Source organism: Gobio gobio, assembly GCF_949357685.1.
Source record: "Gobio gobio genome assembly, chromosome: 19".
Taxonomy (NCBI): Eukaryota; Metazoa; Chordata; class Actinopteri; order Cypriniformes; family Gobionidae; genus Gobio; species Gobio gobio.
In genome coordinates, this window is record NC_137112.1 from 30,007,570 (window position 1) to 30,031,724 (window position 24,155).

At 44.0% G+C, this 24,155-nt stretch overlaps 1 protein-coding gene across 2 annotated transcripts in view; it reads right to left on the reverse strand.

Annotated features, from left to right (window-relative positions):
- Positions 1 to 4,248: 4,248 nt before the first annotated feature.
- synpra (synaptoporin a) overlaps positions 4,249 to 24,155 on the reverse strand; it is a 51,119-nt gene continuing 31,212 nt past the window's right edge. For both annotated transcript variants that reach the window (XM_079844476.1, XM_079844477.1), the window contains 4 exons: positions 12,346 to 12,470; positions 9,010 to 9,208; positions 8,527 to 8,718; positions 4,249 to 6,694 (listed from right to left, as the gene is read on the reverse strand). In XM_079844476.1, coding sequence (XP_079700602.1) covers positions 6,428 to 6,694; positions 8,527 to 8,718; positions 9,010 to 9,208; positions 12,346 to 12,470 — 783 coding nt within the window. In that variant the 3' untranslated portion in view covers positions 4,249 to 6,427. The remainder of the gene's footprint in view (positions 6,695 to 8,526; positions 8,719 to 9,009; positions 9,209 to 12,345; positions 12,471 to 24,155) is intronic.

Here is a 24,155-nt window from a genome sequence, read left to right on the forward strand (position 1 = left end):
ACCAGGGAATACCGTTTCCATGAACGGGTGTACGTGGTCTGTGCTTGGTAGCTGGTACATGTCAAAGTAACATCCACATTCATGGTAAGACCCAAGGTTTCCCAGAACATTGCCCAAAACCTCTGGCGGCTTGCCTTCTTCCCATAGTGCATCCTAGTGCCATGTGTTCCCCAGGTAAGCGACGCACACGCACCCGGCCATCCACGTGATGTAAAAGAAAACGTCATTCATCAGACCAGACAACCCGATCTCACGGCAATTTGTACGAATTTGTACGACCTCACTCGTACGAATGTGTACGATTTTTGCTAATTCGTACGTATTTGACGAGTTGCCAAGAGTTGACAAATTCGTATGAATTCATACGAATGACCTACCTCAAACCCCACCCCTAAACCTACCCGTCACTGGGGTTTAGACAAAACGTACAAATTCGTACGAGTGAGGTCGTACAAATTCGTACGAATTAGCCACCTCGTAAAATATGTACGAATTGGTCGTGAGATAGCGTTGGACCAGACCACCTTCTTCCATTGCTCTGTGATCCAGTTCTGATACTCATTGCCCACTGTTGCTGCTTTCGGCGGTGCACAGGGGTCAGCATGGGCACCCTGACTGGTCTGCAGCTATGCAACCCCATACGCAACTGCGATGCACTGTCTATTCTGACACCTTTCTATCAGAACCAGCATTAACTTCTTGAGCAATTTGAGATAGCTTGTCTGTTTGATTGGACCACACAGGCCAGCCTTCACTCCCCACCTGCATAAATGAGCCATGGCCGCCTATGACCCTGTCGCCGGTTCACCACTGTTCCTTCCTTGCACCATTTTTGATAGATACTGACCACCGCAGACTGGGAACACCCCACAAGACCTGCAGTTTCGGGGATGCTCTGTCCCAGTCATCTAGCCATCACAATTTGGCCCTTGTCAAACTCACTCAAATCATTCCGCTTGCCCATCCTGCTTCTTTCAACTTTGAGGACAAAATGTTCACTTGCTGCCTAATATATCCCACCCACAAACAGGTGCCGTGATGAAGAGATAATCAGATAGTCATAATGCCTGATCGGTGTATATTGGCTCATTATCTGCAATGTCACCATATAAGAGCCAAATCTTCATTATCTGGTTTATTCGACACAGGTAAACACTTCCCGCGTGCACAATATCTGATTATCTCCACTGACTAATTACAGCTGAGCTGTGCCGCTCTAAATGCACACAGCAATATGAAGAACAGTAGAGTTTTACGCGTTCTGCCACAGCCTAGGAGTAAACCAGTGGAGTCCCAGTAGTCAATGCGGTGCTTCTAATTGGGTTCCTGATTTAAAACGTGTAAGCCTAATTCCCCTTGCCCCAAGGAAATGGAGATCAGCTCTACCAGACACATGGGATACAGATGACTCAGACTTGGACAGATAAACATGAAGTGCTTTGTCTCTCCGAGTAAACAAAACTTTCCCAGCATAATCTTACTGTCATGAGGGAAGCCTTTGCTTGGTGTACTTTGGCTGAGGACTTGGTCAGCCAATCAGAAAATGACCCCCCCCCCCCTCATTTCACAATATGTCATTCTCAGTCAATGGAGACCATTATTTCCTCTTGATGGACATACATATGCCATGTTATAACAAAAAGCCATGTTTGCCACTAGACTACTGGGAACTCAATGGGTAAATCTGCATTTGCACCCTGAGATAAACTGCATATGCTGATAGAAATGTGTTATACGTGACTTTAGTTATTTTTAAAAGCAAGTTAAATGCCCAGAGGTCACAAAACTAATCTATCTTGTGCCTGTTTCTCCTCACTCCACACTTTCCCTCTCTACTTTTCTACCAGTAAATGCGACTATCCTATTCTTCCTTTCTGAAAGACAGAACTCGTCTCCCTGAGAGCGACTATAACATGCCGTGACACATCTTTCCATCGCTATGGTAACGGCACTGAGGTGTACATGAAAAGAAGTCAAACCAATGTGCTGTAACACGAGAACATTAGATCAGGACTAGGTCAGAATGGCCCGCTATTGGCAATCCATTCACCCACTTGTAGTCCGATGAACAATGACACATTTCGCTACGTGAGGTAGCCTACCTGAGCTTTGCCAGCTGTATCTTTGAATAAGTCGCATTTCTGAGCTCGAAATGTTGCAGCTTGCATCTTTGGCAAGCAAACTTCTCAAATCATTTTTTACTAGTTGATGGAAGGATCACTGACATATAAGAGTGTCCACGATACAGAAAAGGAAAGTGCTTTAATATCTATTTCTATATGTGCTTGTTCTATTCATTTTAGTTTCATATGGTTTTAAAAAACGTTTATAACACTTTCAAGAAAAGTTGCATAGCTTAATAGGTAAAACAAAGCTTTTACAAAACCATGAATTATCATTTCACGAGTTTGTGTGCCCATATAATCTTAGTGAAAGTGGTAAACAGATTTGGCTTGCTGTCTGCTATAGAGGGCTCGGAGAGGATATTCTACCCGAGCTCCGATTGCCCCCCTATAACAGGCAAAATTGTACAAAAGGAGGAGTAGGGGAGGAGGAGAGATGCTGCAGGAACTAAAAATAGGAAGAGGTAAGCTGCTGGTTTTATACCTTGGTATTAATTGGAAGTTTAGATGGGCGTACTCCTCCCGAAATTACGTTTCATAACTTCACTAGGTTTTTGGGGAGTCACATGACATTTTACAACCACATTCAATTTTACAACATAAACTAACATTGCCTTGTAATAAAAATCTCAAATTATGTGATATTTATTTGAGACTTATTGGCTGTTTTAATATATATATTTTTAAATTATTATTATACATTTTTTTTTTTTAAGATTTAGTTTATACCGGTCAAACTTTTTGAAATATTACTAAGTCTCTTTTGCTCATCAAGCATTTACTAAACAGTAATATTGTTAAATATTATTACAATTTAAAATAGTGTTTTTTCTATTTGAATATACTTTAAAATATAATTTATTTCTGTGATGCAAAGCTGAATTTTCACCATATATTACTCCAGTCTTCAGAGTCACATGATCCTTCAGAAATCATTATAATATGCTTATTTGATACTCCGTTATTATCAATGTTGGAAACATTTGTGTTGCTTAATATATATATTTTTGGAACCTGTGATTTTTTTCAGGATTCATTGACGAACAAATAACAGCATTTATTCAAAATAGAAATCTTTTCAAACAATATAAATCTTTACAATCAATATTTATCAATTTAACAAATTTGATTTTAATCAAATAATAATAAAGAAAAATACTGTTCTGTTTAAACTTTTTATTCATCAAAGGATCCTGAAAAATGTATCACAGGTTAAATATAGTATAAAAAAGATTAAACAGCATTGATAATTTATAATAAATCAGCATATTAGAATGATTTCTGAAGGATCATGTGACTGAAGACTGGAGTAATGATGCTGAAAATTCAGCTTTGCATCACAGAAATAAATTATATTTTTAAGTATATTAAAATAGAAAACCATTATTTCATTTAATTTTATTTTAATAATATATCACAAATACTTTTGATAAAATAAATTCAGCCTTGATGAGCATAAGATACTTATTTAAAAATAATTAAAAATAGTAATGTTTCCAAACTTTTGATCGTTACTGTTATAATTTGAAGAATTAGTTTTTTATGTGGCTTATATGATATCAGGAATCTCCCTGACATTTTGATCTTATCAAACTTTTTCAGAACTTTAAAAACATGCTTATCATAAAGAGGTGTTTTCAAGTCATTGCATATGTGGATTTTTTATATTTTATATATATTTTAAATAAATGAACAGATTTAGACAAAAAAAAGAGTAACATATACTTGGCCCAGAGATCTTGAATGCATGGATTTTTTTTTAGAAGACCATACAGGGCAAGTTCTTATCCTGTTTCTCATCCCATTTCTCAGCATAGGTCTAGTTTTGAATGTCATTTTCTGTATAGACATAAACCTGGCTAGAAGAAAAGATGAGAACCGTCATCACAAATCTTATGCAAGGTCCATGACAAATCAGATATAGACTTGAATACTGCACAATCTGAACAATTGTCTGCTCATGGTGAATTTAGATCTGATTACTGACTTATTACTGTCTATTAACTTAATGGCAGTCATTATCAAATTCCTTTGCGTGACTCAATATTGTCATTGTGACAGCTGATTCATTGTCATAAACAGGATTTATCAACAGAACAGAAGACACTGCAGTCAATTCAGTCTAGAGGAATGTACAATATCTTTATTGGCTTTGCACAAAGTGCATCAAAGCATTCACACCCACTGATCGAAAATGCAAACACTGTTTATCAAGACAGATACTCATTCACATTGAAATGCAACAGTAATCAGAACAAGAACATTGCCATATATTGGGATGTTTTTGTCTTGTTTTATAGTCTATGTGGTTAATAAAGCCTCATGCATTTAGAAAGAACAGACGAGGAAGAAGAGAACACATAAAAAAGCAGGGACATTAAGTGTTGATTGTATTTCAATCACCTTGTGATCATAATAAAGGACACTAAATAGACAATATGACCCTGTTAGTGAGGAGAGAAATTATATACAAACTGAAACCAGGTTAATATGTCACGACTTCATGCAGTTCATAAATACAATGCAAACATTAAAGAGCCATATCAATTTTGAATCACAATAGTGCAAACACCAAACCAACGACCACTGGCATGACATTATTCCGGGTATAAGAAATCCAGAAACCTGACAAACAGCAATCTAACATCTATACTGACAAATGAAAACAGACATCTCTGTTATATAGTGTAAATTACAAACACCTGCATCACCTACTCTGGGTAATCACCATTATGACAGGTACACTTAACGGGATAGTTCGCCCAAAAATGAAAATTATCCCATGATTTACTCACCCTCAAGCCATGTATATGAGATTCTTCTTTCAGACGAATCCAATCGGAGCTATATTAAAAAAATGTCCTGGCTAATCCAAGCTTTATTATGGCAGTGAATGGCAGCCCCAAATTTGAAGCCCCCAAAAAAGTGTATCCATCCATTATAAAAGTAATCCACACGGCTCCAGGGGGTTAATAAATGCCTTCTGAAGTGAATAGATGGGTTTTTGCAAGAAAAATATCCATATTTAACACGTTATAAAGTAAAATATCTAGCTTCCAGCGGACAGCCTTCCGAATTCAACTTACGAAAACGTTGGACGTAGCACAAGTGTTTCGAACTGCGAGAGACGTTACACTTTCTTCGTTAAGTTAAATACAGAAGGCAGTCTGGTGGAAGCCAGATATTTTACTTTATAAAGTTTTAAATATGGATATTTTTCTTACACAAATCCACCGATTCACTTCAGAAGGCCTTTATTAACCTCCATGTGGATTACTTTTATAATGGATGGATGCACTTCTTTGGGTTTCAAATTTTGGGCTGCCATTCACTGCCATTATAATGCTTGAATTAGCCAGGACATTTTTTAATATAACTCAGATTGTGTTCGTCCGAAAGAAGAATGTCATATACATGGCTTGAGGGTGAGTAAATTATGGGATAATTTTCATTTTTGGGTGAACTATCCCTTTAAAAGTCCACATGAAATCAAAACGGACCCCGTTTGCTTTCTTAACGCATGTCCCTGCTACGATTCATCTGTGTTATTCAAAAGATAATCATAAACATAGTTTATTCATATTTTATATTCATAAGGTATGATGAAAATGTAATAACTTGCACCGTCTCTGAAACAACATTGCCATATTGATGGATGGTGTTAACCAATGGCCATTTACCAAACCATTTGAGCAACTTTTCATTCATAATGATTGCATTATGTCAAATATGTTACATTATGGAAGTAAAATAGGTTGCAAACAACAATTTATTATAACTTTAAAATGCTCTGATGGAGCATTTGATGAATAGGAATCCTTGTGGTTGTGGAAAGAGTCAGTTCAGTTTCAAATGCAGCAGAAATACTATTTAGATTACAAATGGACCGTGGGAGTAAAAACTTTTGGTCGCAGTGACGTAATGCCACTTTTGTAAACTCTTATTTTTACTCTTTCCTCTTCCTTAAGACTTCCTTAAGAGGATTTGCAGAGTTCTCTGATGCAGCGATGCAGTTTCATATTTGGATGTAATGACCTTTGTTCAGTAAACTGTGATAATTCGGTAACAGTTGCAGAGAGGTTAAGTCGAAAACCATATACATCTGGGAATCCCTGTCATTCATTTTAAAAACATATTCGTATTCTGGACAAACAAGCCTTTAGTTATTTATCTAATCAGAAATAAAGGATGCATTTTTAATGTATCTTTTAAACTAATCTCTTCCTTCCACTCTGGTGCTCAATGTTGAACTTTGCCCTTAGAAATGGGTCCCCTGTATTAGGGGATTAAATAGGCAGATGGGGTTACTGATTGGTGTAGGAGATGGGCCCACTTGAAGCATAATTTCCCACCTGGCTGTACTCTGATTGGGCGAAGTCCCCTGTTCCAGTAAAAGCACCTCCTGACTGATCAAAGCTTCCCTGGTTGTAGACCTGCTGGTTGAAGGCCGTGGCTTGTTTTTCTGAGGATGAGGCTGGGTACCTTGCTGCGCCTCCCTTGTGCCATCCTGTCTCTTTAAACACAAACCAAATGTTTCCAGCCCACAGCACGAAGTTCAAATAGCCGAATACCTGTGGAAAAAAAATACCTTGATGAATCCAAGAGATGAGTATATATATATTAATGTGCTCAAATAAAATAGTTGAACTTTTTATATTATTATATTTAAAATATTACATATTATAAATTATTTCTGTTTATATTTCAAATATATTTAATAATTTGTATAAAATATTTTATCATTTTAAAAAAATATTTTAAATATATTTCAATACACACCCACACACACACACACACACACGCATGTGTGTGTGTTACCAATGTGTACATATATGTTTAAATGTTTCATGTTTTTGAAAAAAGTATTATGCTCACCAAGGCTGCATTTATTTGATCAAGGATACAGTAATAACAGTAGTATTGTTAAATATTATTACAGTTTGAATAACTGTTGTCTATTTGTATTTATTTATTTTAATATAAATCTATTTTAATATAAAATAATTTATTCCTGTGATGGCAAAGCTGAATTTCAGCATCATTACTACAGTTTTCAGTGTCACATGATCCTTCAGAAATCATTCTTATATGCTGATTTGATACTCCGGGAATAAAATAGTATTATTATCTATGTTGAAAACAGTTGTGCTGCTTAATATTTTTGTGGAAACCATGATATGAACTGCATTTATTTGAAACAATGTCTTTTTCTATTTTTTTTTATTTATTTATTTATTTATTTATTTATTTATTTATTTATTTATTTATTTATTTATTTATTTATTTATTTATTTATTTATTTATTTATTTATTTATTTATTTATTTATTTATTTATTGTTTGTTTGTTTGTTTGTTTGTTTGTGTACATATTTGTTCATTTACTTATTGTATATTTTTAAAGTCTTACTGACCCCAAACTTTTGTAATAATTTTAAAGTAATAATAAATAAAGTAAATAAAATGCATTCCAATGCATCTCAAGCACATTTAAATAAAAAAAAAAAAAAAAAAAAAATTAAAAAAAAAGAAAAATATATATATATATATATATATATATATATATATATATATATATATATATATATATAATTTTTTTTTTTTTTTTTTTCATTTAAATGTGCTTGAGATGCATTGGAATGCATTTTATTTACTTTATTTATTATTACTTTAAAATTATTACAAAAGTTTGGTTTTTGGTTTGGAACGTCCTCATATTTCACCCTCTTTTTGTAATACCTATGTCATACCCATGTCATTATACACATTTGTGTCCTGATATTTCACAAAAACGTGCCCACACACACACACACACCACTGACCAATGATCTATGCTGTTCCAAAATTGACTTTTTTAATTGCACATTTGAATATGTGGGTTTGCACCCAAAATGTTTTTTTGTTTTTTTAATGGCATGTTTTAATGTTTGTTTGATGCAGTTTAAATGTATGTGGCTACATAAAATAAAAATTGATGATAAATCACTATTTCCCTGCAGTTTGACTGGCCCATTGGTTACCTGAAACAGCGGCCCATTTTGCCTGAAACAGCGGCCCATTTTACCTGAAACTGCTCATGCAAAAAAATTGGCACAGCTGATGTTTTAAGAACTGTAGGGCCTAAATAATAATTTTTTAACATAATTTCAACACAACATGATCAAAAACAGTCATTAATAATCATAAAAACACATGGAAAAGGCATATATGGTATTGTATTACTGTCCCAAGCGATTTACCAAAAAGTGGCCCAATTTAGCTGATATCACCCTGTTTTTTTATTTATTATTATTACAAAATATTTGTACACGCACAGTGTTGTAGTGTTAAGTATTGTAAATGAAAGTCTAGACACCCTAATACAACAGATATAGAATGTCCTAAAATTAGTATCTCATGCCTTACCACAGATGTGTTCAGACCAGACCATCTGGGTCCGTACAATGAGCTGCACTTGTTTGTCTGGACCTTACATGCAGACATGAGCAGGACCACCTCATCTGGATCAGTTGCCGCCTTCACATCGGAGAGACCTTTTGCCCAGGCAGAGGAACTTACTAGCCACATAAATGAGAACACCACCGTCACTATGAAGTCCTGGGGAGCATGAAGAAAGTGTGTTACTTGTGTTTTTTGTCAAATTCTGTTGCTAATTCGAATAACTATTTTAACATTTAAAAAAATTTACACACTGCAGCTTCAAACTCAATTATGAGGATTTGCATGCAAGGATAAATTACTCCTGTATGCTGAGTAGGACTACATTTAATGTGGGTGTTTTATAAATAGCAGCTAATTTCTTGTTTGTTAATCTTCTATAATAGTAAGGCTTTGTCAGTCCACAAAGGTTTGAGTATTTAGCTTGTCTAAAATAACACCAAGGCTCACAATTAAAGGTCCACGGTTGTTTTCGCGGTATTGGTTCTGGAAAAAGATGTAGACCACTGTGGCCAGCAGGGAGTACAGAAAGGAAAAGACAGCAATGGTGACGAAGAACTCTGCGGAGGAAGAAAAATCTCCGATCAGGTAAAGCCGCTCTTGCCTCCTTCCCTCACACATCGGCACGTCAAAATCCACCCGGTTCAACCTGTTTAATGTAAGGCACAAAAACATTGTGTTTTTTTATACAGTTTGCAGTTATATTAGGTATTCTTCAGTGTCAACATCAGGCTAGCATAACATTATTTAAAATTCCCCATTTATGATTTTTTGGATATTACCTTTCATGTAGTGTGTAATATAGCTGTATGTAAAAGGTCACGTAAATTGGTGCTGTGACGCGGATGGGAGTGAGGTTTAGGGGGGTCAGCGAGTAAGTGTTGTGCGAGTAAACCTCACTCCCCTGGCCTCAAGAGGCACACTTGCAACTGACGCTATAGAGACTGTGGTATTTAGCGTCCTTGTTAGCATGCCCACCTCGCATGCTGGAGACGGCGATTCAAATCCCACTCGGACCAGGGCGAGTAGAACCAGAGGGGTTACATTGGTGCCGTGACCCGGATGGGAGTGAGGTTTAGTGGGGTGAGTGGCAGCCAGCTAGTAAGTGCTGCGCGAGTAAACCTCACTCCCCTGGCTTCAAGAGGCACACTAGCAACTGACGCTATAGAGGTTGTATTCTTTAGCGTCCTTGTTAGGGTGCTCACCTCCCATGCTGGAGATCGCGATTCAAATCCCGCTCGGACCGGTGCAAGTAGAACCAGAGGGGTTACATTGATGCCATGACCTGGATGGGAGTGAGGTTTAGTGGGTTGAATGGCAGCCAGCTAGTAAGAGTTATGTGAGTAAACCTCACTCCCCTGGCCTCAAGAGGCACACTAGCAACTGATGCTATAGAGGTTGTGGTCTTTAGCGTCCTTGTTAGGGTGCCTGCCTCCCATGCTGGAGATGACGATTCAAATCCCGCTTGGAGTGGTGCGAGAAAAACCAGAGGTGTTACATTGGTGTCGTGACCCGGATGGGAGTGAGGTTTAGGGGGGTGAGTGGCAGCCAGCTAGTAAGTGTTGTGCAAGTAAACCTCACTCCCCTGGCCTCAAGAGGCACGCTAGAGGCTGCGGTCTTTAGCGTCCTTGTTAGGAGATTGTAACAAATTTGCACAATGGCCACCTATGTACATCTTGAGGCCATGAAGCGCTCTAGCAACTGACGCTATAGAGGCACACTAGCGACTATCATTGGCTGCCCATGAACAATGTCTATTTTGACCCTTCCTCAAACACTGCAGTTGTAGCTGACACCCGGAAGTGTTTGGTTTGTGTTGTCAACATGCTAAGAAGACGCTGTTTTCTACGCTATGAAAGCAAATCCACTTTGCTGGCACTTCGAAAGGATGAGGACTCGGGACTCGAATTGATACAGTACAATGACGCCATCATTACTGTTCATATGAATGAATTAATGAATGAATGAGGCATTTATATAGAGCTTTCATATGTACTACTGTAAACCCAAAGCGCTTTACAGCTATGTCAGGGGTCTCTCCTCAACCACCACTAGTGTGCAGCATCCACTTGGATGATGCGACGGCAGCCATAGAACAATGGCGCCAGTGCGCTCACCACACACCAGCTATTGGTGGAGAGCATATCACTGTGTATGTGTGAGGAAGCTTCCGCAGCTGAAATTCAGATATGGTAATGGTGTTTTCCGACATGCGTTGTAGGCTATAGACCAATCACAGCAGATTGGACTTAAATTAAACTGTTTTTGAACTTTTGAACGTATTTGGATGCATATAAACATATTTTAGGAGACCTTTAAAATAGCATAGTAGGTGCACTTTAAGTTCCTGACACAAGGTTACTTTAGTTCCTGTCTATTTCTGCCTTGTCCTCCTTTGATATGAACTTGAAGCTCAGCTCTAGTGAATACAGCAGTACCTGTGGGCTACTTCAAAGCATCGCATTGCTCTGGACATCTTGTGTGTGTGCTTGACCTTTCGGGGCAAAAAAACCCAACAACAACTTGGACACACAATGTTTGAGACTACAGAAGAATACCAGTCTGTCAAAAACATTTTCAGCCTACACAGAATTATAGTGGTGATTCAATATAGAACTCTATTGCCTTCTGTTCTTTATATTGACATGGTATGACTCCATGTAACTCTATTATAGCAATGGATAGCGATGAAGACAGACCTGGTGCATGATTCTATAGCGTATGTGCCAGCCAATATAGTACAAATGGGTGAGTGTGTTTCTGTCTCTCAGAAAGAATTTCTCATCTCTGAAAGTGATGAATACATTTTATATTTTATAGCTGTAAATACGGTGAGTTACTTGAAATGGAAGATATGGCTTAGCTTTCTAGTATTGATTTAACCATGAATTTATTCACACACAGACAAACAGCCCTTTGGAAATATGGAAAATGTATTCAATTGTCAATTGGTAACCTATTTTTTTTAATCAATCATATATTTGGGTCATGAAAATACTGAATTCTGTATCCATTTTGATTCACTGATTCACTTGACGAACTGATTCAGCATTTCAATTTGATATACTGTATACGGTATATAAAATATCACAAAACAAAAGAAATAAAAACTAAATTTTAAACTTTTAATAATATATTTTTTTTTTTCGTGAACAGCAAATCAGCATATTGGAATGATTTCTGAAGGATCATGTGACACTGAAGACGAGTAATGTCTGCTGAAAATTCAGCTTTGCCAAAAAATTACATACTAAAATATATTAGAATAGAAAACTGTTATTTTAAATTGAAATAATATTTCACAATGTTTTACTGTATTTACTGAATACTTCATCATATAAATTCAGCCTTGATGAGCAAATAAAGACACTTCAAAATGAAAAAAAAAAAAAACGTAATTATTCCAAACTTTGTACGCCAGTGTAAATAAGCGATTTGATTAGCTCTTACATGATGTATAAATCATCCATTTTGATGTGTATTGTGAAGAAAACTATATCTGATTATACTGAGGATCTATAAACATCAGCCCAATTAGCACAATCATTTAATTTTACAAATTAGCTCTGATGCTGAGAGTTGTGTTTCCATTCAAAATACTGAGGCCAGCTGTGCACACCGAGAGACAAATCTTGTAACTGGAAGCACGCATAGAGAATATAACAATAAAACCATTAGCACATAATCAAATGCTCCTGTGTATTAGAGTATTGAATCAAAGCAAGGTAATTATCTCTCTCTATTGCTCTGCAGAGAATACGCAGGGGTGCTTTAAACTAGCCTTACCTGAATGGGTAAGCAAAGTTGATGCCAATACTGAGGTTGCTGTCGGATCTGTTGATGCAGTCCACACTAACCCGCAGTTGCCCAGAGTAACCTCCACATGTTGCAAATGCAAAGATGGCAAAAAGCTGAGGGGATATAACATGCAGAACAGTTCAAGTCACCATGAAAACAAAATTGACTTATTATTATAATAATTTTTTGTGTGTGAGTGTGGAATGGAATATAGCAATATTTAAAATAAATGACTGTACACATCTTTTTTTTATTCATGTGCCCTCGTAATCTTTAAACAAGACAAATTCCCCTCCCTTTTGCAGCGACATCTCTTCTCTGATGACTCTTTACTGTTTATTGGCACAAGGCCGGGACAACCTGTCACTCACGTCACATGACATCACAGCAATAGCAAACCACAACCATCCAACGATACAATCAATTCCCAATCGACAAAATCAAGTCCCGTCCAATTTTTTCTTGTTCCAGAAGCCGTTTCACTCAGAAATGCCTCATAATAGGGAAAGAAAAAACTCAACTTATGTTTTATGGTGACTTTAAATGTAAAAATGATGCCATCATTATTCCCCATCAATTTATTAAAATAAAAGCTATTAGTTATATATATCAATTTGTGGAAAATTCAAGTTATTAATCTGTGCATTAGTGGTGCAAATTGTCTCGGTTGGGTATGTAACCCTCGTTCCCTAAAGGAGGGAACAGAGACGTACGTCGGACGTCACCAATGTATTGGGATCACTTCTGGGAACCCTATCAGCTTCAAGTGTTCAGAATGAGCCAATGCACATTGGCGTGCAAGATTTGCATCTCATACTCCGCCCCACAGCGCGGGTATAAATAAGTAAGCAGATGCAGCGCATATTGTTTTACACTGAGGAGCCGAGCTAGTGACTCGGCCGTACAGTGATTGCACAGCAACTGTGGCAACGGGACGTACGTCTCCATTCCCTCCTTCAGGGAATGAGGGTTACATGCGTAACCAAGATGTTTCCTTTCAGTCGGTCATGTTCGACATACATCGGACGTCACTGACGTATTGGGATCCCTTTGGAAAATGCACCAGTTACTGCCACTTCCAGTTCCCTGCGCAAGCCTCTTAGGCCCCCGTACTAGGGCGGAAGACTTATGCAGAGAGCAATCACTGTGCTCCGCATGACCCACTCAGTGACTATTGGATAACACTGGGAAAGCATGCCCGTTCCAGGGGAAGGGAATGCTGCGGAGCCCACATCCTGCCCAAAGGGAGGTATCATGTGGGAGTTACACATATGAACTGGCCAGTTAGGGCAGTGCAACATACTGAATGTCCCTGGGGTGGCTCCGGCCAAGCCAGGGGAGAGATAACACCTGGTAGCCGACTAGAAGAATACACATATGGGACTGTCGTAGGAGTCACAACATATGGATACCCAGCCTAGCACAGGTTCCACCAATGCATACGAGTGTTAGGCCTGCCATCAGATGCTCCACCACGTCTGACTGCCGCGGGTTGCGGAGGAGCTTGACAGGGTTTGCCAATCTGGGGAACTCTACTGGAGAATATAAGCGCAATTATCTGGTCTATGAGGAGGGGAATGGCACAGCGAGCCGACACAAGGACGCGTACTTTGTTGTTACTGGCTGGTTGAAGCGAACACATGGTAAGACACCGGCTCTACACGGAGGCTATAGAATCTAGCGAACGTGTTAGGTGTCGCCCAGCCCGCAGCTCTACATATATCTGCAAGCGAGGCGCCATGCGCCAGCTCCCAGAAAGAGGCAACACTCCTAGTGTAGTGGGCCGTCAACCAGAGCGGGCAAGGCACGCCTTGGGTTTGGTATGCCAAGGCGATGGCATCCACTATTTAGAGGGCCATCCTCTGCTTGGAGACAGACTTTCCCTTCTGCTGGCCTCCGTAACAGATGAAGAGCTTTTCTGAGCTCCTGAAGCTTTGCGTTCTGTCCACGTATAACCGCAGAGTGCGGATGGGATAGAGAAAGCCAGGGCTGGGTCTGCCTCCTCCATGGGCAGCGCTTGCAGGTTCACCCCCTGGTCCTGGAAGGGAGTGGTGGAAACCTTGGGAACATATCCGGGCTGGGGTCCCAGGATCACATGAGAGTTAGTCATAGGCCCGAATTCTAGGCACGATTCGTTGACCGAACATTCGTGCAGGTCCCCTATCCTCTTGATGGAGGTCAATGCAAAGGCTCAAAGGGTGCTCTCTGCAGTGTTGTAAGCACCAGAGATAAGTCCCAAGAGAGTACAGACTGAGAGCGAGGCAGATTTAATCTCCTCGCCCCCCCTCAGACCCCTGACGATCAGATTTTGCTTCTCCAAGGACATCGTGATGTGCGGCGATAGCGGCAATATACACTTGCAGGTGGAGGAGACAGCTTTCGCTCCAACCCATCCTTCAGGAAGGAGAGCACAGAACTGATTGCGGGAAGAGCGCCACTCAATGAACAGGTTCCACTTGAAAGCATAGAGACGCCTCGTAGAGGGGGCTCTAGCTGAAGTGATGTGTCTTCCGCCAATTGGGGTAGATCACCTAGAACCTCCTCGTCCCGTCCAGAGACCAGACATGGAGTTTCCAGAGGTCTGGGGATCTGATAGATGCAGGGTGGATGCCATCGGATGCCATGGGGTGCCAGTAGCACTGCCACCCCACTATCAAGGGTAGTGAGAGAGGAATTCGGGTACATCAGCTATAATTAACAGCAGACTCGTTGAAGACACCCCCCCAAATGCTGTGAAAACAGCAGTTGTGGAGCAATGCTCGCGATCACTGCTGTACGTGCCTTCACACCAACACCATCCAGAAAGCTTGCTTTTGACTCGTAGTCACTGTTTACACACTCTTCAGAGAGAGCACAGAACTGCTCCGAAGTGAAGAACAATGTGAGCTGCTTCTCCATCCTTATTTATACCCGCGCTGCGGGTCGAAGCGCAAGATACAAATCGCACACGCCAATGTGCATTGGCTCGTTCTGTAGCCACTCAAAGCTGATAGGGCTCCCAGAAGGGATCCCAATACGTTGTGACGTCCAAAGTACGTTGAATGTGACGAGGAATGAAACAAGTGACTGGGTGCTTCTCAATCAGAAGGCTGCATCCTAGTAATGCCGAGTTCACACTGCACGATTTTAGCCCCGATTTTGACTCGCCGACAGGTTTTGCGAAATCGCAGACAAATGCCAGAAACCATAGACAAATCGGTGCTCATTCACACGAGTGACAATCACGCAATGAGAATTATCAAAGACACAATATTCTGGTCTATAACTCCTCCCCGAACTTCCCGCTGTATCTTGCTCTCTCATTGGCTGCAGGTCATCACCGATGTAATTTTCAGTCAGAACACATTTCACACAGCAGGATTTTGAATTGCCGACAGGTCCGGAGTCTAAAAGGCATCAAAATCCTGCATATCTCAGCTGCCACGTCATCAAGCTCCGTTAAAGGATGCCTCAATTTAAAGGATCCTTTGAAGGCACCCTTTATTTCGCGTTCTTCATCGAGTGTATACTTCATGTCCTCCAATCACCCACAAGCAGAAATTGAGTTTATCCAATTTTGCTACATAATGCAAGAACAAAAAAACATATTTGGAGATAAATGCATTTGCATTTGTTTTGTTGTAAAGATACTTTTTTTTAAGTTGCAGCAGCATTTTTGATCATTTTCACAAAATAATCCCAGAATATTTTGCTGTATGAATATCTGAACATGCTATATATCAAATGAAAGAACAGACTTAAATAAAAATAACCGTTTGATTCTTGCTTCGTGCATTTTTTTTAATCAACACTTGAATGTGGGTAAGATTCATATAAAAAAGCTACACTTTGAACAATAAGCGGAGAAAATTGCGTCCTTATTTTTAGATTTTTAGTATATTTAGTACTTTTACTATTTTTGCTTTGTGACCTGAAGGAATGGAATAGGAAGGCCTCACTAGGATGCAGCCCTCCGTTTGAGAAGCACCCCGTATTTGAGTCATTGAATCATTCACTGATCCAATTTGTTCAAAAACTGATTCATTTGTTAAAGAAATGTTTTGGTATTTTCATTAGCATTACAAAGACAAAGTAACAAGCAATACTGTGTCTAAAACATAAGTTGCTCAATGTTAACTTTTTATTGAATGGTTGAATAAAAAAATCATGAATCTAACAACCTCTCAAAAATGGCCCACTCTGTTGTTAATGTTTTTGAATTAGAGACGTATTAGACACATCATTTAAAGGGGCTATATGCAACTTTTTCCCCAAAATAAACGTAACAATAGCCTTTTTATTTTACCATTTATGACTCAAACATCTCCTGATGAGCATACTGACACCTTGTCCGCTCACAGTGGGTGCACCTATAAGCTTGTATCCTATTTTTCCTATTTTCTGGCGGGTAGGTTTTTCCCGAGCTGTCTGCGGATGTGACGTCACCACCGCTGCGAGAGCGAGCAGAAAATAAGAGCAGTTCTATTTTTTGGCCACAGGTGTCAGTCGCGAGTTTAAATTTCAGAAAAACGCATATAGCCTCTTTAAGGTATATACATTTTTTTTTTAAATGTCATTACAAAAGAAAAATGTTTTTGTAATAACTTGCATCGCCCCTGACCTCAAATGACTTTACTTTTTTGTCACCAAGCACTCCCCTTTAATCACCAGCCATGAGAACACTTTTCACCCAATCAGTTCCTGATGAATAAAATCAAGTTCTATAACATTTTTCCTTTCAAATATCCGATTCAATCTGAAATACGTTATACATTACAGAAGTTCAATGTTGATTTCAAAGGGGACCAATTATGCCCCTCTGTACAATATATAATATAAGTCTCAGGTTTCCCCTGAATATGTCTGTGAAGTTTTAGCTCAAAATACCTCACAGATCATTTATTATACCATGTTGTAAATGCCCATTTTTGAGTTAAAAGAAAAACATGCTGTTCTCTTACGAGAGGTTCTCTCGTATTGCGTAAGTTCCTTACGCTACGGGAAAGTATTCTTTCTTCGAGATTTCTGAAAAACCCAAAATTATCCTTAATTTTGTAACATTGTCAACGCAGTGCGGCAGCCTGGCAGACCATAGCAGGCTATTCCAGCGTGCTATTGGCTGCTCTGCTGGCAACTGCAGCAGCCTATCGGTGAGCCCGCGTGACGTGGCGACCAATGAGGGCGCTTCGCGCCCACCTGGCTTCATTTGCCTACAGGTGGGGCGTGGCCACGTGTATATAAGCAGGGCTCACGGGCTGCATATTCGATTTTCTTTTCTTCAGCGAAGCCCTTCGCATCGCTGGATCTGGAACCCGCCGCCGTGACCGCGCAGACAAGCAAGCAGAGGACAGCGCCTGAGGAAGCCGGCAGCATCGCGCCACCTTCAGCCATCCGTGCCTGCTCTGCTATCCGGCAGCCCATATCCTTTACGCTCAAAAGTGTCGTCGCCGCTGCGTCACACTTTTTCACAAAAAGAGCCGAGCGTTGATACAAATGTCTCGTTCCACCTGCGGCTCGTGTCACGCGCAGCTCAGCTCCGGGGACCGCCACGTGATCTGCGCTCTCTGCCTGGGCCGTGATCACGCCGCCGCCGCACTCCTCGCCGGCGGATGCCTAGAGTGCGAAGAACTGACGATGTCGACCCTGCGGGCTCGACTCGTCCTGTTCGATGATGATATCCCTCCAGTCCCTGCCACGCCGCGCAGAAAGAAGCGCCGCTCGCAGCGGATTCCGGAGTTCGCCGAGAGAAGCTCGCCGGAACCTTTCCCGCCCGCTTCACTCTCGCCTTCCCCGCCCCCACCCCAGGCCGCCATTTCTGTTGCCGCCTCCGGGGATGAGGCGGATGCGGCCGCGGAACGCGCCGACAGCTGCTCCATCATGGCTTCCGACAGCGAGGACTGGTCTTCCGCGTCCTCTTCAGTCCGGGGCTCCGGACGCTCTCGAGCGGGTGAGGACGCCGAACTCTTGCGCCTTCTCACCCGGGCTGTCGAGCAGCTAGGCCTCGAATGGGCCCCGCCCAAGGTGGCAGCGCCGAACCGACTTGACGGATGCTTCCTAAACAGTCGCCGCCGTGCGCCCACCTCCAGGACTGCACCCTTTCTGCCGGAGCTTCACGAGGAGCTCGCAAAGTCCTGGAACGCGCCATTCTCCGCGAGGGTCTCGTCTCAGGCTTCTTCGACGCTCTCACAAGTTGACGGCGCGGCCGAGAAAGGCTACAACGCTATCCCTCCGGTGGAAGAGGCGGTCGCAGCGCACCTTTGCCCGCCTTCTGGTTGGCGCTCAAAGGCTGCCCTCCCGTCTAAGGCCTGCAGAGTGACGTCATCGCTGATCGGCCGCGCTTTCGCTGCCTCCGGTCAAGCTGCGTCGGCTCTGCACTCTATGGCCGTGCTGCAAATCCTCCAAGCTAATCTCCTCCGCGACCTGGACGAGAAATGCTGTGACGCTGAGTTAATCACGGATTTGCGAAGCGCGACGGATCTCTCCCTTCGCGCCACCAAGACCGCAGCACAGGCCCTCGGACGCTCTATGGCCTCCCTCACGGTAGCTGAGCGCCACCTCTGGCTCACGCTCGCGGACATGCGAGAAACAGAGCGCGCGGCCTTCCTAAATGCCCCGCTCTCCCCGTCTGGGCTCTTTGGACCAGCGGTCAAGGGGATCGTCGACCGTTTCTCCGAAGTGCAGAAAACGACGCAGGCCATGAACCTCTTCCTGCCTCGACGCCCCGGCGCTAGCAATAGCTCCGCTGCTCGCCGTCCCCGTGACCAGCCAGCAACGAGCTCCGCGCAGCGCCCAGCGCGGCCCCCTTCGTCTCAGCGAAGACCGAGCGGCCGCCCCAGATCGCGTTCTTCCAGCCGCGGTAAGCCGCCTCCACCTCGGGGCCCCCGGCCTAGGATCGCGCTGAAGCCCGAGCCTCCAAAGTCCTCCTAGCCAGAGGCAAGAAACGACGGTTAAGTCCTGCCGCGGCCGGACCACCGTCAAAACTCTCTTTCCTGTCAGCCCCCACCACTGTGGCTGCTGCAGATGGATTTCACGCAGCCAACGAGCCGGCAAAAATGCCTTCTCGCCTGTCAATAACCGCCGTTTTTACGGCGAACCAGAGAAATCACAAAAGTTGCATTATTTCTGGTTGCACGGCTCACGCCGTATGTGTTTCAAATGCAGTAAATGTGCCCACTTTTCTGTGTTCACCCCTGCACACAAGCACTATAAACCCCGTGTCCCCCACTCACATAAAGCGGCCACCGGCCGCTCGAGTGCTAGAGTTAGGTCACGTGTCCGCTTGTTTGCGTCCACGACTAACCACCACACGCGCTGTCACACAGCCACTCTTAACCGGTCATGTTCCACGCGTAAGAGTTGTGCCCGCTCAAACGCGCTCACACATTTTCGCGAACATTATGCCTCAGGCGCCACGCGCCGCGCCACACACCATTTGTTTTCCGCCCAGGGTGGCCGGAGCGATGAGTGTAGGGCCGCACACAAGCCACTCCCCGCTCGAAGCGGCAGAGATGCAGTGTGTAGGGCGGCCAGCCATCGCGAGCGATCGGCTGGCCCACAGCACAGAGAGCGCGCGCACTGCGCCCGCCCCTCCTATACAGGCCGTCAAACCCGCGAAGCGCGGCGTTTCGAGCCCGGAGGCCGTTCTATCCCGGGTGGCGCACGCGAGAGCGTGGGAAGCCATTCCAGGTGTATCAGAATGGGTGCTGAAAACAGTGAAGCACGGCTACACTCTGCAGTTCGCTCGCCGCCCTCCGCGCTTCTGTGCGCGTACAGAGACGAGAGTGAGCGAGGAAGTAGCACATCTACTTCGAGCAGAAATAGCCACGCTGCTGTGCAAAGGGGCTATAGAACCGGTTCCCCATTCTATGAGCGAGTCAGGCTTTTACAGCCGGTATTTTCTCGTGCCAAAAAGGGATGGGTCGCTCAGACCGATTCTGGATCTGAGGCGTCTGAACAAAGCTCTTATGAAAAGATCGTTCAAAATGCTCACGACCAAGCAGATCCTCGCGCATATTCGCCCGAGAGACTGGCTAATCTCCCTAGATTTGAAAGATGCATATTTTCAAATCAAGATAACGCCGCGTCACAGGCCATTCTTACGATTCGCCTTCGACGGCCAGGCTTATCAATACACCGTCCTTCCGTTCGGCCTGTCACTAGCACCCCGTACATTTACGAAGTGCATGGACGCGGCCCTCGCTCCTCTGAGAAATCGAGGGATGCGAGTATTGAACTATCTGGACGATTGGCTCATCCTGGCGCAGTCGGAGGCCGAGCTCCTCGCCCACAGGGCAATGCTGCTCAGCCATCTGGACAGCCTAGGGCTCACGGTCAATTGGACCAAGAGCTCGTTAGTGCCCACGCAATCAACCTCATTCCTGGGTTTGAATCTGGACACTGTGGCAATGTCAGCCCGCCTGTCACCCCATCGCGCGCGCCAAGTTCGGCGCATGGCTGCGTACTTCCGGCCGGGCAAAATCGCACCTCTCAAGCTTTTTCAGAGGATGCTGGGACGTATGGCCTCAGCTGCGGCTGTGCTCCAGCTGGGCTTAATGCGCATGCGCCCGCTGCAATGCTGGTTAAACGCCCGAGTGCCTCACAGAGCCTGGGAGTCCGGTGGCTTCAGGATCAGAGTGACTCAGGGCTGCGTGTCAGCCCTAGAGCCCTGGTTAGTAGCCGACTGGTACCAGAGGGGAGTGACGATGGGAGCCATCTCACACCGCAAGGTCATCTCGACGGACGCCTCCACCACGGGTTGGGGCGCCGTTTTCGAGGGCAGATCAGCCTCGGGCCTTTGGTCGAGCGAGGAAAAACTCCTACACATAAACTGTTTGGAGATGATAGCGGTAGAGAACGCGCTCAGGCAGTTTCTCCCGCTTATACGAGGACACCATGTGTTAGTCCGGTCGGACAACACCACAGTGGTGTCCTACGTGAACCGGCAGGGCGGTGTCAGGTCCAGAGGTCTGGGCAATCTGACAGAACGCCTGCTCGTGTGGGCACACAGCTCGCTGCGCTCGCTGAGAGCTGCGTACGTGCCGGGCCACCTCAATGTGGGCCCGGACAAGCTGTCCAGGGGCCTCATTCTCCCAGGAGAATGGTCCCTGCACCCCCAGACAGTCCAGCTGGTATGGCGCCTGTTCGGCAGAGCGGAGCTCGACCTCTTTGCAACAAAAGAGAACGCCCGCTGCCCGACGTTTCTGTCCAAATCTCCCTATTGCCCCAGGTCATAGTGAAAATCAGGGAAACGCGCCGTCCGGTGCTCCTTATAGCACCGCGCTGGGAGAACCAGATTTGGTACCCAGAGCTGGTGAAGCTGTCGCACTCACCCCCCTGGCCAGTTCCGCTGAGAGCAGACCTTCTCTCTCAAGCAGGAGGGTCAGTTTGGCATCCCCATCCAGAGCGATGGTCTCTGCATGTATGGGTGACCAACGGATACCCGTTGACCTGCCCGAAGGGGTTATGAACACGATTTCACACTCTAGAGCCCCCTCGACGAGGCGGTTATATAGTTCTAAGTGGTCGGTGTTCACTGAGTGGTGTGTTTCCAAGGGATTGGACCCACAGCAATGTGGGGTCCAGCGGGTGCTCTCCTTCCTCCAAGAGTTTTTGGAACGGGGCAGGTCCCCTTCCACGCTCAAAGTGTATGTGGCGGCTATAGCAGCGTACGCTCAGACGACGCTAGGTAGCACGCTAGGAAGGAACGAGCTCATCATCCGTTTCCTCAGAGGAGCCAGACGGATGAATCCCCCGCGGCCCCCGTCGGTTCCTATATGGGATCTGGCCTTGGTCCTAGAGGCCCTGAAGGCTCATCCCTTTGAACCGCTCGAGACTGTGGAACCAAGGTTCCTTTCGCTAAAAACCGCGTTTCTGATAGCTCTGGCTTCAGTGAAACGCGTGGGGGATCTACACGCGCTCTCAGTGAGCCCGACGTGTATGGAGTTCGGTCCTAATGACTCTAAGGTCATTCTCAGACCGAGGCATGGTTATGTCCCCAAAGCGATCGGCACTCCCTTCAGGGCGCAGATTATCTCCCTCTCGGCTCTGCCAGCATCCGACGAGGGGGACGGTGGCAATTTCCTCTGCCCTGTCAGGGCATTGAGGGTTTATGTCACACACTCCGCCGCCTTCAGGCGTTCTGAGCAGCTATTTGTTTCGTTTGGTGGGCGCACTAAAGGTCTCGCCTCCTCGAAACAGACCCTGTCCAGGTGGATAGTGGACGCGATTGCAGCTGCATACGCTTCCAAACACCTGCAGTGCCCGCTAGGTGTCAGAGCACACTCCACCAGAGGCATGGCCTCTTCGTGGGCTTGGGCCAGAGGGATTTCCATCCACGATATCTGTATGGCGGCAGGCTGGGCCTCCCCGTCTACGTTCGTGAGATTTTACAATCTGGAAGTTCCTGCCTTACAGGCGAAAGTGTTATCAGTTCAATAGGGCTGTTGGTTCTGCCCAGTGGTTCTGCGCAGACATAGCTCACATACTGGTAGTAAGTTCGGTACTAGGCACATTGTGAATTTGAAGGAGACCGGCGGTGCCGTTCCCTCATTTACGAGACGAGCTGTTGTGAGTTTGAAGGTGACCGGCGGTGCCGTTACCTCACTCATATAACAAGATATTGTGAACTTGAAGGCGACCGGCGTTGCCGCTCCCTCATTCAGGAGACAAGGTGTGGTGAATTTGAAGGAGACCGGCAGGTGCCGTTCCCTCATTCATGGGACAGGGTGTTGTAACCACCCGTCGTAACCACCCGTCAGTTCGAATGAAGTGTCTGTATATGTGGTGGCCCGTTTTCCTTACCGGCCACCCTGCCCGAGCAGTGTTATGGTCCCCGGTTCCCTGGGATACATATGCTGTATGCGAGGCGCGCACGGCGTTGACAATATGTTCCCGTAGCGTAAGGAACTTACGCAATACGAGAGAACCTCTCGTAAGAGAACGATACTCGGTTACTTAACGTAACCTCGGTTCTCTCTAGAAGAGGGAACGAGTATTGCGTTCCTTGCCGTGCGCCCCGCGGGCTTTTATGCTTCAGAACTACGAAAACCGAATATGCAGCCCGTGAGCCCTGCTTATATACACGTGGCCACGCCCCACCTGTAGGCAAATGAAGCCAGGTGGGCGCGAAGCGCCCTCATTGGTCGCCACGTCACGCGGGCTCACCGATAGGCTGCTGCAGTTGCCAGCAGAGCAGCCAATAGCACGCTGGAATAGCCTGCTATGGTCTGCCAGGCTGCCGCACTGCGTTGACAATGTTACAAAATTAAGGATAATTTTGGGTTTTTCAGAAATCTCGAAGAAAGAATACTTTCCCGTAGCGTAAGGAACTTACGCAATACTCGTTCCCTCTTCTAGAGAGAACCGAGGTTACGTTAAGTAACCGAGTATCGTTTTCAAGCATATACCGTATCTTTAAATGATGCTCTCAGCCCGCTTTACAGAAGCAGTTCTTCATCATCATGAAAGTTAATTATCTGCATGTGTTTTAAAGCTAAAACACGTTTTTCTGAGCGTACACATCTGAAGCATATGCACAGAAAGCTGGCTCAGTTCTCTTTCATGTCTTATTGCGCTTAAACTATCAAATACACACAAGGTTATGTCAAAAACACACAAAGTTCACATAAACACAGTCTGTGAACATAAACAGCAATTAAAGAAATCACAGGTGGATATTAGATCTGTGCATTAAAGTGAGAGCAGCTTAATATACAGTACCTAATGCTAAATATGCTGTTAAAAAAGAAAAACAGATAATCACTCACTGCTCTTGATTAAATAACTTTAGTAGCTTTAATAAGAATACATTTCTTATTTGA